Below are 17,348 nucleotides of genomic sequence, written 5' to 3'. Positions count from 1 at the left end.
AGGTTCCAGTTTATACCAATTTATAAATGAGAAAAACAACTTGTTTAGAATGAGGTGACTAAAAATGATTAATAACATCTTTAAAATAAAGGCCTGAGTTAAGCTCTAAATTCAATACAAAGACACAATACCACATGTTAAAGAGACTAAATTATGCTCTGACCAATGTCCTGTTATCAAATTATACAGCTGTAATTTTTGTGTATATGAATTTATGCTTCCATTGAGCAACATTAAACTTTGTAAAGTCCCTAAATGCCACTTCAGAAGTGCCACTTTTGCAGTGAAAATTTAATGTATAATGAAATTTACTCTGCAAAAGGTGGCAAAGAGGCGCTTCTGAAGTAGCATTTACAGTCTTTATACAGACTTTTCAATGCTGCTCAGAGGTTTAAACATTAAAAACAACTATGTTTACTTTTAGGAGCTGAGGTGGGTGTTAATTTATAATTTAGTTTGTTTTATTATGCTGCATTATGTTCTTACACAAAATTCTGAGCAGGGACAGAGCAGCCTTAAAGGTACAGGTTGTAGGACCTGTCACTAGAGGGCGCACTATCAAAACAATAACAATCGCGTGGTTTGATGACGCTAAGAAGGAGCGTTTAATGATGGGATTTGTTGTCTTCTACCAAACTGCTGACGGCCATCAATCAGAGGAAAAATAAATCATGGATTTAACGCGAGTTCAACGATTTGCGTGAGTAGATTACATACAAAGTCAATCCAAAGACGCGATCAGATGCGATGCCCCGCGTTTGACGTGTATGACCCATAATATTATTCTTGTTGATCATTATAATAGCATACTTTTTCTGTAAAGATACAAATCAAAACAACTCACGTGTCGAGTAAAACACAAGCGAGATCGGCATCTCTTTCTAGTTGAAGTTTGTCACGAAGCTACTGTTGTCATGTGGTTTCTACGTCAGTAAAGGCGGTAACTAACGTCATTGACAGGCGACTGCACTGTCCTGTGTCACTGATTAGAATGGGAATTTTCTCATGATTTACAAGTAGTTGAAAACATTAGAGATACTGTAAGTAATCAGCTGGACAAAATATATAACACTAGCCTTGTGGTTTTTGGATATTTTATTCCAAAACCTTTAACTCAGTGTTGTAAAAAGGCCTAAAGATTGACAGGTTGGTCCGTTTTGCTGGTTTAGGAGGGTTTTGGGTTGCTCCTTTGCTAGTCAGGTTTGTTGACCCCAACTGCTAACAAGCTGAAGTTTAAAATGTACATTTAAAAGTCAATACATGTACTTTAACAGCAGGAAAACGTACATTTATTGGAAAGTTATCACGTTCGAATAAAAGTCACGTTTTTTTTTAATCTGTTTTGTTTTCATGTAACTTTTTTTGTTTGTTTATTTAAGGTATACAGTTGACTGGAAAATGTAACATTTTTTATTTATGTAAACGAGTTTTTTTTTACGTTAACTCATCTTGCGTTTCATTTCCACTCGGACAATATTAGCTGCAACACCAAACAAATGGTCAATTTTAACCCGTGCGGGACTTATTCTGAATGCACGCGCGGTAAATACAAAGATCTTATCAACATAAATTAAACGGGCCCGACAGAAGCTCCACCACGGCGCTGTGAAGCTAGAAAATGAGCCCCAAAACAACCCCATGCTGGGAAATCTGGAGAAGAGACAGATCAAGCTCAATCAGCTCATTAAAACAGATTCAAAAGAGACCAAACTCAACACCTCTGACAGCAGTATAAACAATAATTCAAAGGTATAGACGTTTGTTTGGATTGTTATTCATATGTGGCATTACCAGTGTCATTTCTCCTCGGATTACTTGCTCTAAATGAGATCATTCTTCATTCAGCTTCATGTGTTTTCCCTGCAGGCGTTCAGTTTTCCCACTGGAGTTTTTGCTGGAACTAAAATCTCTCCTGAGACTTTAGTTCAAACGCTGAAGGTTGATGAACCATCCAGTATGCAGAACAGAAAGGTGATGGTTTTTTTTTTCTCTCTCCTTTTTCATTCCTCAAAGATTTTCTTTTAAATATCTAGATATTTCAACTGGATTTTAAAAGTATTGCATGTTGTTACACATGCAAAAACAAGTTAAATATTATGAAATTGTATTATAATTCATAAAATGTTAATTTGTTTACATTTAAATCAGAAAACTATACTAATGTTTATTTAAAACGTTAGTTTTTTTAATGTAAATTATGATTTAATAATATTTTTACTATTATAAAGCCTTGTAATTGCGCAATATTTATTCATCATATTTTTATCATCTTGAAAAAAGTTGTGCAAAGTGAAGAAGAATGTTTATTATTTTATTTATAGGTCATAATCATATAGTATTTGTTTTAATTTTACTATACTTTTTATATTTTTGCACAGGTTTGCTTGTAATAAAGTATTATTAATAAAAAGTAGATTATTGTTGTAATATATTGTATAATCATAAAAGTACAATTAAAATATTCATATTTACATTTTATGAAAATCTGTTGATGAATGTAAAGCTTCTTTTACTTTGATAATGCTATTGAAGTTTATATTTTGCACAGATTTGCTTTTAATTATGCAAGTGTTTCATCTTAATACATACTCAAAAATGTAAAACAAAGAAGTTAAAATGCAAAAAAATAATCAGGTAGTATTGATTTTACTTTCTATTATAATGTTTTCATTGTGGTGATTTTTTATTTTTGCACCAGTTTGTTTTTAAATATGTATTTCAACTGAATCTTACAAGTATTTAATGTTAATACATACTTTATTTATAGGCTGCTATCATTTAATGTTATAATATATATTATAATATGTGTGTTATTATAAAAAAATATTATTCATATTTAAACGCATAATCTTGTTGCCAAAAACGAGCAAGGTTTGTGACCACAAGGTGGCAGTCTGTAGCATGTTTTTGAAGTCTTATAAAATCGAATGTCTATGTCGGAAGTTATGTTTATGAAACATCTGTAACATGTATTGAACCCTGGAACTAAGCAAGTGGCAGAATTGCAGAGTAATGAACATATAATGTGACGAGATGAAAGTGAGTGTTTTTGACGTTAACAGACCCTCTCTCTGTAGATGTCAGCTGTGTGTGAGTGTTGAGGTTGTGTAAGGAGGGCTGTTCTATTCCTGGCTGTCTGCAGTATTAATAACTCATGCATGAACATCAGAGCGCTGCTGCATCAATGCACTGACTGATGTGACCGCTGAGCGACCAATCTGTGTTCCTCTTGAGGAGAACTGCAGGATAGAGGAAAAACTAGGAAAGCTGGAAGTTATGCCTGGCTACTATTCTAGTCTTGATATTTCTGCAGAGTAAACATACAGTGTACACTTACTGTACTTAGTATGCAAACGTTTTGTTGCATGGGTTTTTCTTGAGTTCTGGTGGTTTTGGTTCTGCAGACTTTTTTAATTGTATTTTTTTTTAGGTAAAGTAGAAGCAATTTTTTTACTTTTTGTCTTTAAAAAGTCATTTACATTTTCTACACATTCATAGCTAGCAAGTGTATGAGTCATATTTTTATATTTTTTAAATATTTTATATAAATATTTTTAATGTAATATTGAAATAGCTTATTTTACTCTTTATTAAGATCATAATATACAAATTCAGTTCTTATTTTGGGATTTCCTTAGTTTATCAATTAATCTATATTTTATTTTAATAATATCCATTACTTATTTGAAAATGATTCATATACAATCAATCAGAAGATAATCTAATATATAACATTTTACACACACACACACACACACACATATATAGTAATTTAATAAATTAAATTGTATTTTTAATTTGAAAAAATATAAAATTGTTGTAATATGAAAAAATTTATAAAAATATACATTAAATTTTTGTTTCAATTAATATTAATTTATAAATTAATCACATTCACACGCATATATATACATTAAAGTAACAGTTAAAATATTTATTTTTTATTATAAATTTTATTTTTATTAAATTAAATTATTTAATATCCTTGATTTGCCTGAACTTGCTTCAGTCAGCATGATATTTGATTTTTTTAATTGTTTTATTTATGGCTTTTGTACATTTAACGAATAAACAAATAGTTTACTAACGTTTAAAAATGTCAAATTAAATTCTTGTCTATATTTAATTAGATTAATTTATGATAAGAAAGAAGATATTTGTTGTTTTATTTGTTTTTGTACATTACATACACACATTACAGACAATTAAAATGAAATGTTTTTTTTATATAAAAAAATCATTTGAATATTAATTTGATATATTAGATTATGCATCATTGATGTAGTTCAAGAATCTAGTTAAATGTGCCTCAGTTGCGAGGTTGTGGTTGAGAATCGATGTTCCTGTGGCACTGCTTTGACAGAACGGGATCTTTCGCCTCTTTAATTGGTGGTATCCGTGTCTCTGTGTGACCTCGGAGGTTCACCTCCAGCTCTGCTCCCCAGATGCTTGGCAACCTCTCTTCACACGCTGGAGGGATGGGGAAGTGAGAAGGGGCAGGAAAGGGCAGGGCTGTCCAATCCTGATCGGCGGTGTCTGTTTCAGCCAGCTCTCTGAACATGATGGATGTGCTGGGAATGATGGATTTTTTTTCGGCAAACAGAGGGATGCAGAGGCAGGGTTGTGTTTCCAGTGTCATGAGTGCTGGATCTCTATCAAGCAGATACAGCAGGAAAACCCCACTGTTGTTATTTCTGTGGTGGCTGATGGTTGGATCGACTCGCTGATGGAGTTGTTTCTGATCTGAGAGCAGTTTGGTGATGGCTTTGGATGGTTAAGTGTGTGGAAAACTGGTTGTGGATCAGGCAGGGTCTGGAAATTGGCAAACCGATGATGAATGGAAATAATATAAACTAAAGTTTGGATTTTTTTTTTTCATTTGTAAGCTTTGCTTTCCAGTTGCAGATTGTGATCGTCTTTGAATTTGTTTTTTATTGTAATTCAAGTGTAAGATTCTAATTCATCATATTTGAAGCAAAGCTGTGATGCCCAAGACACCTGAGATGTTTCTGTGGCGTAGCAGGAGGTAAAGATCAGTCCATTCAACCCTGTTACACAAGTAGTTTGTCCACAGCCGAGTCATACCCATATACAGACGAAAACACATAGACGTCTGTGTGTTTATAACACTGTTAAAACTTGTTTTGATGTGTTCATGACACGCAATCGTTCAGGACTAATTCCTAACTCTCTTGTTATTCTCCTGAGACTCCTGCATCCAGGTTCAGCTTTCCTTCACAGGAAGATGATGCTCATTTGAGATGCTGTTTCTCTTACACACACACACACACACACACACACACACACACACACACACACACACACACACACACACACACACAACAGGCCAGTTTTTTTTTTTTTATAATTGGATTGCATTGGTTCATTTTTCACACCTGGGAAACAATCTTTGGCATTAGTCAGAAGTCAGAAAGAGCTTTATTGCCATATATGTTTGCACATACAAGGAATTTGTTTTAGTACACAGAGACAACAACAACACACAGATAATAAAAAATAAGATGAGAATAAAATACACATGCATAAATATAAATAAACCACAAAAAAGAGAATAAACTGTATGTACAGGTGTGCTATAGATAGAATAGGAACAGAATAAAATAAAAAGTAGGATTTAGTAGGATTTAAGGTGATAAATAAGTATAAGGTGGTCAGGATTGTCTGGGGAAATAAAAACTGTTCTTGTGCCTGACTGTCCTGGTTTTCAGTTCTCTGTAACACAGACCAGATGGCAAAAGTTCAAAAAGGAGATGGCTTGGATGTGTTGGATCCAACAATGTGAGATACAACAGTATCCTCTAAAATAAAGATGTTGATTTGACCAACAAAGCTCAGCTTAATCCATATGTATTTATAACAAATAAAGTGTTCATGATGAACATCCACAGCCAGTCACTGATGCTGTAAAACCCTCCCATCTTTCATTTTTATGCTGATCAAATATCTGATACAAACTCTCTTTTCCTCTGAATGTTGCTCGCTAACCAGAGTTTCTCTGGTGATAGAAACAGCAGAGGTCGACTCATTTCCACGCGTTTCTCTCTGGATTTAATGCATTGCAGTGTTATTTTGGGATAAAACAGTCACTGTAGTTTAACTGTTTTTAGCATATGTTGCACAACGCAGAAGCGAAATTGAGTTTGGGAAGTTTATGTTGTTTTTGTGGTGATTTGCACAGTAATTCAATTATTATTATTATTAATTAATAGTAATTACTATTAATTACACTAACCAGAGCACATAAATCTTGACATTGTCTATTTTTTTAAGTGCTCCTGTATTTGAAATATTTATATTAATGGTAATTATTATTCATTTATACTAACAATCAGAATGTTATCATAAAATGAAATCGTTAATAACAATAATTATTAAAAATGCTTCCAATGTGCGCTTTCTGAAAGTGAATAATGTACATCTTGTGATATATTTATGATTTCAATGCACAATAATTTAATTATTTTAAATAATTATTGTTTTTGTTATCATTATTAATTATATTAAGAGTTACACTGTTATAACGATATTAAATTATAAAAAAAAAAATGTAGTCTTTTTTTTATGAAGCATCCAATGTGCATTTTCTGAAAGAGAAGCACATACATCTTGACAGTTTTTTTTCAATGCACATTAATTTACATTTTTTAATGGTGTTATTATAAATGATCAATTTTACTTACAATTGGAATATTATAATTTTTAATGATTATTATGAAGTGCTCAGAAAGTGCATTTTATAAAATATTTTTTTAATATAACAATTTAAGGTTTTCCTTTTTATGAAAATTAAACGCATAAATCTTGTGCGTCACATATAAAAGAGGCTTATTCGTGGTTTGACCTCAGTGGTCTGTGAATGACATCTGTCAGATGGAAATTATGCTGATACATGCACATATAGGCACATACTGTATAGATTCCTCGTCACACTTGATCTGATCCCTAGGTCAGTACAATCATTAAATACACACAATATGCTCACGCTGATAAGACGTCACTATCCGGGAACAGGAAGTTGCATGTAGTAAAACAGACATCCTACTGTAATCTACTCACATGAGAGCTGTACATGACACATGCAGCAATATTCACTTTAGATTAAAAATAGTGTCTTTTTATGTCAGAACATTGCTTTTGTTTTGTTTCCTGTTCTATATTCTTTCACATAATTTAAACATATTGCTAATGCCGTTTCATGTCATTTTTAAAGGGCCTGAGTGTTTTTTTTTATTAAATTAAATTAAAATATATAAATAAATTGGTGATCTCAGCAGTGCAGTTCCTGACTCATTTCTTTTGGGAACTGAACCTGCAACATTTGTGTTCACAGCCATGTCCTTAACTGATTGGCTGCCGCTGCATTATTTTGACAGGTGCATGAAGTTCATGCTCCGCAGACCAAACAAAACCCAAATGAACCAAAACACCTGCATTTAAACCAAAACTAAAGCCCTCTTCAAAAGAATAACTAAAATGTCCAGTGCATTTCTTTGTTACTGGGAACTAAAATTAAAACTACTAACGAATAACGTTAAAAATAACGATTTTTATTTTACACAATTTAAATTAAATTGTTTAAATAACCATCATATAATTCCTATGTATGTGATTTTCCTGAATTTTCATAGCAAAAATCTTCTATGTCTTACAAATATCCCTAATTTTCTTTGTACTAATAAAATATATAATAAATATAATATATAATAAATTTTAAATATTTACTTTCAAAGGTCAGTTTAGCAGGTCTGCTTATTCCCGCTCTTTTGGTTTTGTGACATAACATTTTGCTGTGCATTGATATTTTAAGAAAGTCCAATGTCAAACGAATCATTATTTTTAAAAATCCCGCCTTCAACACCAACCTTTAAGCTGCGATTGGTAAACACCTGCGAAAACCATAGACATATAAATAACTATTAATAGTATTTATATGTCTATGGCGAAAACGACTCAAACAGGAAGACGAACAGAGTTAATCGCCACTCTGCAGCGCCGCCCTGTTGGTAGACTGAAGAACTGTATTTTATTATATGCTGGTACATCAAAAGAAGCAAATACAGTCAAACCACTTTTATACTTCATAATAGAACATGAAAACAAAGAGGAATCCTGAGCTGTGCATAACTTGTTATATCTGACACCACATTAGCACTATAAAGGAAACACAGTTTCTCTGTGTAATTTAGTAAATGAGTTTATGCAAAACGAATTGCTTTAATGATCATGATACCAGATATTTTATGTGTGTGTTTGCTCTTGGTAAGTTAAAAATAAATCCAGTGAAAAATGACAATGCATATGTTTTACTCTTTATTACCAGCACATACTAAGAAAAGCTTGCGTTATAACAATAAAATGGTCAAAGACTGAAATCCAAATGATGCTTTCCTCGCTATAGATTGACTCTGCCTGCTGCATTCGTTCACTGAATATCACAGATATTCACAAGCCTCTAATTAAAGCGAGATCTGATATATCAGACATTTAGCATGTGCCTCTGTATTTCCATGGAAACTCGCTGCATAATGAAGGAAAGGGCAGAGATAAAAGGGAAATGGGAGCCTGAACCCTGTCATTAACCTGACTGGGCTCTTGGCTGCCTGATTTTGAAGAGGAATTTCTGTTGATTCGCATTTCGGCTAAACTGGATCCTCTTCTCAAGCCCATCAAATGCTCAATTGCATATAAACTCAGTATTATTGGATAGCAGAAGCATATGTAAGATGTCACGTTTGTGCGTGAGGAATGTGGGTGTAGATATTAGATGTTCCTTACCCACACTAGATTCCTCTTAGCATGTGTTTGTTGCTTCATCCTAAATTCATTCTTTATAGGCAAAGATACTACAGTAGGTGGTGAAATGTTTTCTTTTAACAAGAAGTTAAAAGTCAATCAACATTTCCATCTTAATATCTGCTCGGCAATAACTGTAGGCACATTTGCAATCAGTGTCAAAAGTGAAATAATATTCCTGGAATCTATATTTTGACTTTTCAGTACAGTGTGTCTGAATTGTTTGCAATTGAATTAATTCCGCATCTAATTAATAAGATTTCTGTTAAATAATATATAGAGGTACATGAATTTTGATGAATGCATTGTATTAGTGAATCTCAACTTTAGGAATTATTTATATATAAATAAAAATATTTATCTATAAACATAGATTTTTTTTTCGTGCATTCATTCATTGAAGTGAAAAATAATCTAGCGATGGTTGAACATCTCTTTTAGAAGATAATTTAGTCAGACACCATTTTTAAGTATCCAATAGTATATTAAAGTATGCAATACTATATATATATATATATATATATATATATATATATATATATATATATATATATATATATATATATATTACATTCCAGTTTTGCATTAAAATATATGTGTCACGATGGAAATGTGAAAACTGTAAACTGTTGAGTGTATACTGTAACAGAACGGAGTCATGAATAGTCATTACAGGAAGAGAGACAGATGCTATTTGTCTGTTTTGACTATGATAGACTCTAAAATATCCATAATGGTTTAAATATAATTATGATGTGTTGGCAAGTAAAATATATTGCACTTTATACATATATAATCTTACAAATTTGTAATGTAAACAGTATTTTTTTCTGATGTTCAGGTAGTAGTTTATACCTCTGTATAAATGAAACCGTATCTCCGTCTCTCTGACCAATCAGCGCTAGAACTCGGCCCGTCACGCTCTTATGCGCCAATCAAACGACAGAGAATAAAGCGCCCGCCCACCCTCTGGCCAATCAGGTATCCGCATCGCTTAGTACTGCGTCACATCACTGCACTCGCAGATGCAAATGCGTATAATTTAAAGACTCACGGTGTGAAACGTAGTGATGCTCCTCGTGCGTTAATTCAACGGGTTTCGAGAAAAGCTGCACACACCCTTAATAAACAGATTCTGTTCAGCATTTATCTTTCCTTTGGCATTCACCCTTTGATTTCGTGTTGTTCATTTTGGACGCTTTTTGTTCATCAGGATTCATCTCACCCCTGGATATCAACCCAGCATCACACAGTGAGTAATATTCAGATTTAATCACGGACAAATTCATATATGCAATGCTTTTAATTAATATTATCATGTGTTTTACCAATACTCTAAGATCCCTGTATCAAATCAAAGGATGAGTGTCCATCAGTGGTCCGTTATCTACAGTTCAGCATCCAGTGGTCCACAAGCTTCAGATATGATTTATGCTCATATGCAGATGTGGTTGATTATGTTGTGTGTTACTCAAACTACTAACCAGGCAAACTGACCTAAGTTGCAACCAAATGCACAGATGAGTTTTTGGACTCTCAAGTAAAGGAGCCTCTGTCCCAACTGCTTTTGTTTGATTATGGACAATTATTATTATTATTATTATTATACATATATTTATCTGATCATACATATCGATGTTTTAAATGATGGTGTAGTGTAGGCTATTTTAAATAGAACATAATAATATTAACAATAATAATAAACATATTACATAATGCTATTAATTTACATCCCCCCAAATTTTTTTTGTCTATGTTGTTTGGTAAGTTTTTTGATTTTATAAATTTTTATTTGTCATTTTATTATATATATATATATATATATATATATATATATATATATATATATATATATATATATATATATATATAATAAAATGACAAATAAATATATAATATATATATTATATATATATATAATTTATTGTGTTATTTATTATGAGTATTAAATTATAAAGAAAAATTTATATGCTGTGTTATTTTTAAAAGTATTTTTAAATTACATATATTTATTTATTTACAAATATAACATTACCTACATTTCAAATAAATAAAAGACTTATTATAATATTATGTGTAACAGAATATATACTTGTATATAAAATAGGGACACATTAATCCACATTACTTGAAGGACGCATGTTTTGATCAATACAAATATTCTTTGAACCAAGTCTCTGTCACTGTTCTATGCTGATGCTTTGTTCCTTTTTGTTAGGATTCCAATCATAGTTTGTTTAAGGAAGAACAATCAAAGCCACTTGCCCGGGCGAGTATGAATTCTGCAATGAAATGAAGTGTGCAAAGATGTGGAATTGAGCCTGGTTTGATTCAACTGAAAGAAGAAACATAATGCACAGGGAAAAAGTCGAACAGAATACACAGATCAGAACAGTTGAAAGTTTTATGAATATTTTAGACTGGGTTCCTTTCAAAGTTTAGTGCTTATAACAAGATCTCCATCAGTTCCTTGTTGGTTTTGAAGTCTTCTTAGCACACAGAGATCGGGCAGTTTGCCAAACCATGATCTTTTAGAAGAGCTCTTTAACAGAAATTGCATTTCAGAGTCTTAGGTTAGATGATCTTACTATATCGGGAATAGGATGGGAATATACTAGAATTCATTATTTTCATATCACATATTGCACTTAAGTCACTGTAATATCACCTTGCGTAAAACAACCACAGGTTCAGTAGAGATTAGGAGCGCGATGGTATCCATACCATTTGTTTTAAACAGTTTTGGACTATTTTCACTTGTAAACAATGTTGGATCTGTGCATATTTCGCTCCTGATTCAGACGAGACAATATAATGCACTGTAATGGATATAGACTCGATCCATAATATTACTGTTCGAGACAGAAGCAGCGGTTGGACGATTAAAAAACATCTGAAGGATGGATTTGTTTCTTATAAACACAGCTTTTCACTTCACAAGACATTAGATGATGGACTGGACTGTTGTGGATTATTGTGACGTTTTTAATCAGCCGTTTGGACTCTCATTCTGACGGCACCCATCCACTTCAGAGGATCCATTCTTGAATGAGTGACACACTTCTCCAGTAAATTTCTCCAGATTTGTTCCCACGAAGACACTGAACACAAACTTGAATGGTCGGAGAGTTGTTTTTTTATTTTTAGGTCAACTGTTCCTTTAAAAATCATTGGCTGGTGCTTGTGGTTGTTTATCGCGTTGAAAATTGTTTAAACGCATTGCATTGTGGGATGCAGTGCCCCACGCAGTGCACTATGGAAGTATACTGTACTATTTAGTGAATGCAGTCAATATTTTGTAGGGAAAAAGGTGCACACCATGGTGTAGTTCCAGCATCTAATTAAACAGAGCATGTTAACCAGCCAAACCCTTATAAACTGAAGCTAATTAATCAACCAGAAGAATATCAATCTAAAACACAGTGACAGCAGGTGGACCTTTCGTGCTGAAGTGGCTTTTCTCTACATGATGATGTGAATTTCTGGTTTCTCTCTGTTTTTTGGCTTTGATTTGTTTAGTTTCTTGAGCTGTTAGCAAACACAGCTGAATCATCAGGTCACGAAGCATGAATACGGACGTTATAGTAGCTGTACAAGTAATCCGACAAGTTTTCTCTAATCTGTGGGTTGATTTCTAGTAGCTGTGGTTTCATTGTTCACGCATGACAAACTGTTTCCACTGAAGCATTGACCTTTATTGAGCGCTTTACAAGAGCGGGAAAAGATCTAATCTGTGGCTTTGATGATCTTCTGTCAGGCGACACCATCTGTACAGCAGATGAGTGAGGGTTTGAGAGCTGAGAGTTGAGGGAAGACGGATTACAGAAGATTTGACTGTCTAGTTTGATCTACGATCTGGGACTTTAAGACTGAAGGAAAACTGCAAATGCATCTTTCAAAGTCTGGTTCTGTGAGCGTCTGTTTATTTATGACGTGTCAATCCTCTAGTTTTGAATGGGGAAAAATGCAACTCTAAATATGGGCGCTCAATCGCAGGAAGCCCCGCCTTCTGAATAAAAGAGCCAATGGCTAATGGGTAAAGTCATCGTGTCACTGAAGAAGCGTCCGGTTGCTCTTAGGACTGCGCATGCTCACCGACTGATCTAGCTTGAGAAATACGCTTTTAATAACGCTATTTGAACAAGAGTAAGAGCATTTATGACACAGTTGTTGTCAGATTTCTTTGGTGATTTCAAATATGAAATTTAAATCGCAAACTTAGTGAACAGTTTGCGAACAATTTGATGTTTCCCCATTCAAAGAGAGGGTTTTTTTCCATCCGTTTTTAATACTTTTCATTTAAATCTTTTTTGAATTTAAATTTTTCTTAAAAACTGAAGCAATAAACGTGTATATATATATATAAATAAAAAGTCACAGTGTGCTTAGATTGAACTACTAATATAACATTTTCTAATAATATTTTTTCCCTTCAACCCTGTGATTTGACGTGCGTTTTGATGTTAAATTTTTATTTGGAAACAAAAAACAACTTTTGTTTAATTAGATGTGTGTTTTAATTGTGTTTTTTTTGCACAGTTAAATCGAGTCGAACTGCTTTATTTGTGCATGTTACACAGAACACAACCCGAGCAGATTCCTAAAAGCTTTGTAAAAGAAGATTTGAGTTGGAAATGACAGGATGCTGGGAACGTTTCCTCTTGTGGGCTTTGGCGAAATGTCTGCAAATTGAGTCAATGGTTCATATGTGAATGAAGGTCTAGTCTTATGAGCGCAGATGTTTAATGAATTAACAAAGGGATGCTGGCGTAATGAGAAAATGTAAAGGGTCTGTTGTAATGCTTTTAAATATTTCAACAGGGCCATGCCTGCAATACAACAGTTTGTGTGTGTGTGTGTGTGTGAGAGAGAGAGTTACAGTTTCATTCTGTTTAAATGGTGGTTTAATATCAATATATGTAATATTCAGTCACTATATTAAATTGCAAAGTCTGAAAAAACATGAAATGGGGGTCCATGGGTTCAAAAATCAAACGGAAAATCTAATTAGTCAAATCTCTTTCATATGAGCTAGTATTTGTTTTTTTCTTCATATGAGTGCAGCTGTTTATTTTGTTCAGTTTAACGTAAATATAAAAAAATAGTTTATTTTAAACATTTTTATTTTTAATTTGTATTATTATTATTATTATTATTATTATTATTATTATTTCCATCACTGTTCACTTTATAAATGTTTTAGTTTATTTTTTAATTACATTGAATTTTATTTAATTGTTTAATAAGACACTGGTTGTTGTTTATTAAGCGTTTAGCTTTTATTCACATGGTTTCATTTAAATCTATTTTTGTGTATTTTTTTTACATTTTATTTTAAATCTATATTACCATGTTTCTAATACTTTTTAATTTATTTATTTTAATTTGAATTCTTGTACTGTTTTTATATTTTAATTTAAATTCATTTATTTAATTTGGTATTATTATTATTATTATTATTTAGCTAAAATTTAATTTTGTCTGTTGAATCAGAGACCAGTAAGCTGCTTATTAACTGCTAAAACTCACTCAATCCTTTAGCTTTTACCAGTGTTTGAACATAAGAAGGAAATTCAGCTCAGTTCAGCAGACAGGGTTTCCTGTAGAGTATGAGTACTTGACTCATGTCTGGACTTGGATTTGTTCGCACACATGTGGGCTCTTATCACAGCAGGAGTTGCTTTAGTGTCAGAGGAAATATCTTAAAGATGACTGGTGGCAACCGTGGCATTTATGGATTAATTGCAGGTTTGGTCCTTCATAAGATCTGTCATTTACAGTGAAGATGTCTTGATATTTAACAGCTGATTGATCTGATTGTTGAAACATGAAATCGCTGATATCGCTGTTCTTTTGTTACAGGTCTCAAAGCACACTGTGAGGCTTGTTAAGAAAAGGAAGCTAAACACACAGGCGGGTTTGATGTATATAGCAAGCTTCGTTTGTGAATATGTAGTGATCTGCTGCTCTGCTAACTCTCCATTTGTTGGAGTTGTATGAGTGATATTATTTGGTGTCACTATACTGGATGTCCACCAGAGAGAGGCAGAGCTTTACTAAACACAGCCTTTAGGTCCTTGCACCTCACCTTCAGAATCTACCTGTGGATGGAGTTTTTGAAGTGTTTACTTTAAAACTTGAAATTTGAACAATAAAATTTATAAATGCAACAAAAAAAGTGTTTAATTAAAATTATTCTACATCAATTCACATAAAATATTAACATAAATTTTAATTTAACAAAAATATATTTAATTTAAATGCATTTTATGTAATGAAAAAGTATTGAATAAATCTGTATTGATTTTATAATCAAAAAACATTTTTTTTAATGAAATTAATATGCAAGGAATAAAACATCGTCATTATTTACATTTTGGTTTCACAAAAATTTATTAAATTCAGTTGTAATTAATTTGAATTGTATTTATTTATTTTTATTTTATTTTATTAAATTTATAATTTTAGAATGAATAAAAGAGTATGTATTTTTATTTAATATTATATTTTTAACTAATAATGCAATTTAATATATATATATATATTCTTATTTCAATGAGAATTAAAATTGCTTTAAATTAAATTTTATTTAAATTTAATAAATTAAAAATAAAAAGTCTTCAGTTGCATGTTGATGCTGTAAGGTAAATGTTGTTCTAAAAAAATTATTGAATTTAAAATAATTTAATAAAATTGTCATTTTAATCTTATTTTAACAAGATTTGTAATGCAAATTAAATTTGATTAAATTAATAAAAAGGTGACATAAACATTGCATCAGTTGCATGTTTATACTAAGTTAAATGCTGTTCTAAATTATATATATATATATATATATATATATATATATATATATATATATATATATATATATATATATATTAGGGGTGTAACGGTTCACAAAATTCACGGTTCGGTTCGATACGATACACTGATGTCACGGTTCGGTTCGGTTCGATACGTTTTAGATACAGCAAAATGTAAAAACATCTCAACTTTTCAGAATGCCGCAAGCGCACCGCGGGTCATGTGACAAGAACCAACCAATCAGCTTCATCCTTTCCCGTAACAACGTTGAGAGCTCAGCCAAGATGAAGGAACAGCTGATCATAGTTGTATATGGATTGCAATTTTGAAATAAATTCAGTAGCAGAGCTACTGCAAGCGATTTTTAGAGCTGCAAATCCATTTATCCTTCGCTGAAATTTCCGCGTCTCATGGAGAGAGCACGTCATTGTTGCTTAGCAAAGACAGACGCCTCATGAGCGCTTCTGCCCGAGCGCTTTGGAAAGGAGGAGAAAGACGCGCTTAGCGTTTTCCATGCGTTTTTAGGCACGATATGTGAACGGCCCCTAAGGCGCTCGCTCACTCAGCACGCGCTGAAGGCTCGTTGCAAAATGTCTAATGCATTTAACAGACCAGAAATATAAGATCCTAAAATAACCAACAGGTCTGGTGTTTGGGTTGGATTCCCTGTAAGCTATAGTTTCTAAATGCTGCAGGGATAGTTTGCTGCGTGCATGTTTCTCCTTTTTTTCGTCTTTTCCCAGATAGTACTGACGCATATATCCCAGATATTCCCGCTGGTTTTTTTTTTTTTTTTTTTTTAATCCCGCTGGTGTACCCTGTCATGTTGCAGATGCGACATACCGTTGTTTTTTTATCCACCACTCTCTTGCCATCACCATTATAGCTTAAAGGGAATCCAAAGTGCACCCAAACACCAGACCTGTTGGTTATTGGAGGATCTTCTCATTTCTAGTCTGTTAAACGCATTGGCTATTTTGCAACGAGCCTTCAGCGCGTACTGAGTGAGCGAGCGCCTGCTGAGTAGCCTAACATAAACATATAAGATGGTGTTTTTTTCTTCTTCGGGAGTGTCAGGGGCGTTGCCTGTTACGTTGTTTGGGTTATTGGGCTACCTTGTTGAACGCATATCATTATATTTCTTTCTCTCTCTTTTTTTTTTTTTTTCAAATATAATTAATTACTCCAACGAACCGTTCGGTATACATAATGCGTACCGCGTACCGAACCGAAAGCGTCGTACCGAACGGTTCAATACGAATACGCGTATCGTTACACCCCTAATATATATATATATATATATATATATATATATATATATATATATATATATATATATATAACTTTAATGTACTTGTTTAGTTTGTTTTCATATTTATTTTTATGTTTTTTTTTTATCTTAATAGAATAATTTAAAAAAGGGGTGACTATTAACAATAAGAACTGGCAAACAACAGTTATTAGTCTTCAGTTGTGTGTTGATAACTGAAAGGTAAATGGACAGACGTCTGAAATGACAGGAACACGAGGGCGTGACTAGTCTCGTTCCCTCCCTCCTGTTGAAGTTGACTTCAGCGAGAGAGATCGTGTTTGTGGTTAGTGTACGGTGGCATGGCACAGAGTCAGAGCTGCTCTCAAAGCATGGGAGCGTATTACTGCCTCGTTCACAGGAGGTACAAGAGAAGACGCAAAAAACGATCCGAGCGCAAAGGTAAAGCCTTTCATCA

The 17,348-nt window shown here is 32.9% G+C and overlaps 1 protein-coding gene across 5 annotated transcripts in view; it reads left to right on the top strand.

Annotated features, from left to right (window-relative positions):
* Window positions 1-1,405: 1,405 nt before the first annotated feature.
* Window positions 1,406-17,348, top strand: part of LOC113064783 (double-stranded RNA-specific editase 1-like) — a 29,849-nt gene continuing 13,906 nt past the window's right edge. Inside the window, exons 1-3 of one of the 5 annotated variants that reach the window (XM_026235713.1) lie at window positions 1,406-1,749; window positions 1,867-1,971; window positions 10,028-10,066. Coding sequence is in view for 1 of the 5 variants with exons in the window: in XM_026235712.1 (XP_026091497.1) it covers window positions 17,233-17,332 (100 nt within the window). In the remaining 4 variants the exon portion in view is untranslated. Of the gene's footprint in view, window positions 1,750-1,866; window positions 1,972-9,621; window positions 10,067-17,083; window positions 17,333-17,348 lie in introns of those variants that run through there. The other 4 variants (XM_026235714.1, XM_026235715.1, XM_026235717.1 and 1 more) reach the window with 4 other exon arrangements.

This window comes from Carassius auratus, chromosome 47, assembly GCF_003368295.1.
Source record: "Carassius auratus strain Wakin chromosome 47, ASM336829v1, whole genome shotgun sequence".
In the NCBI taxonomy this organism is placed as follows: Eukaryota; Metazoa; Chordata; class Actinopteri; order Cypriniformes; family Cyprinidae; genus Carassius; species Carassius auratus.
Note: the sequence above shows the minus strand (reverse complement) of the source record. Positions and strands in the feature narration are given on the sequence as shown.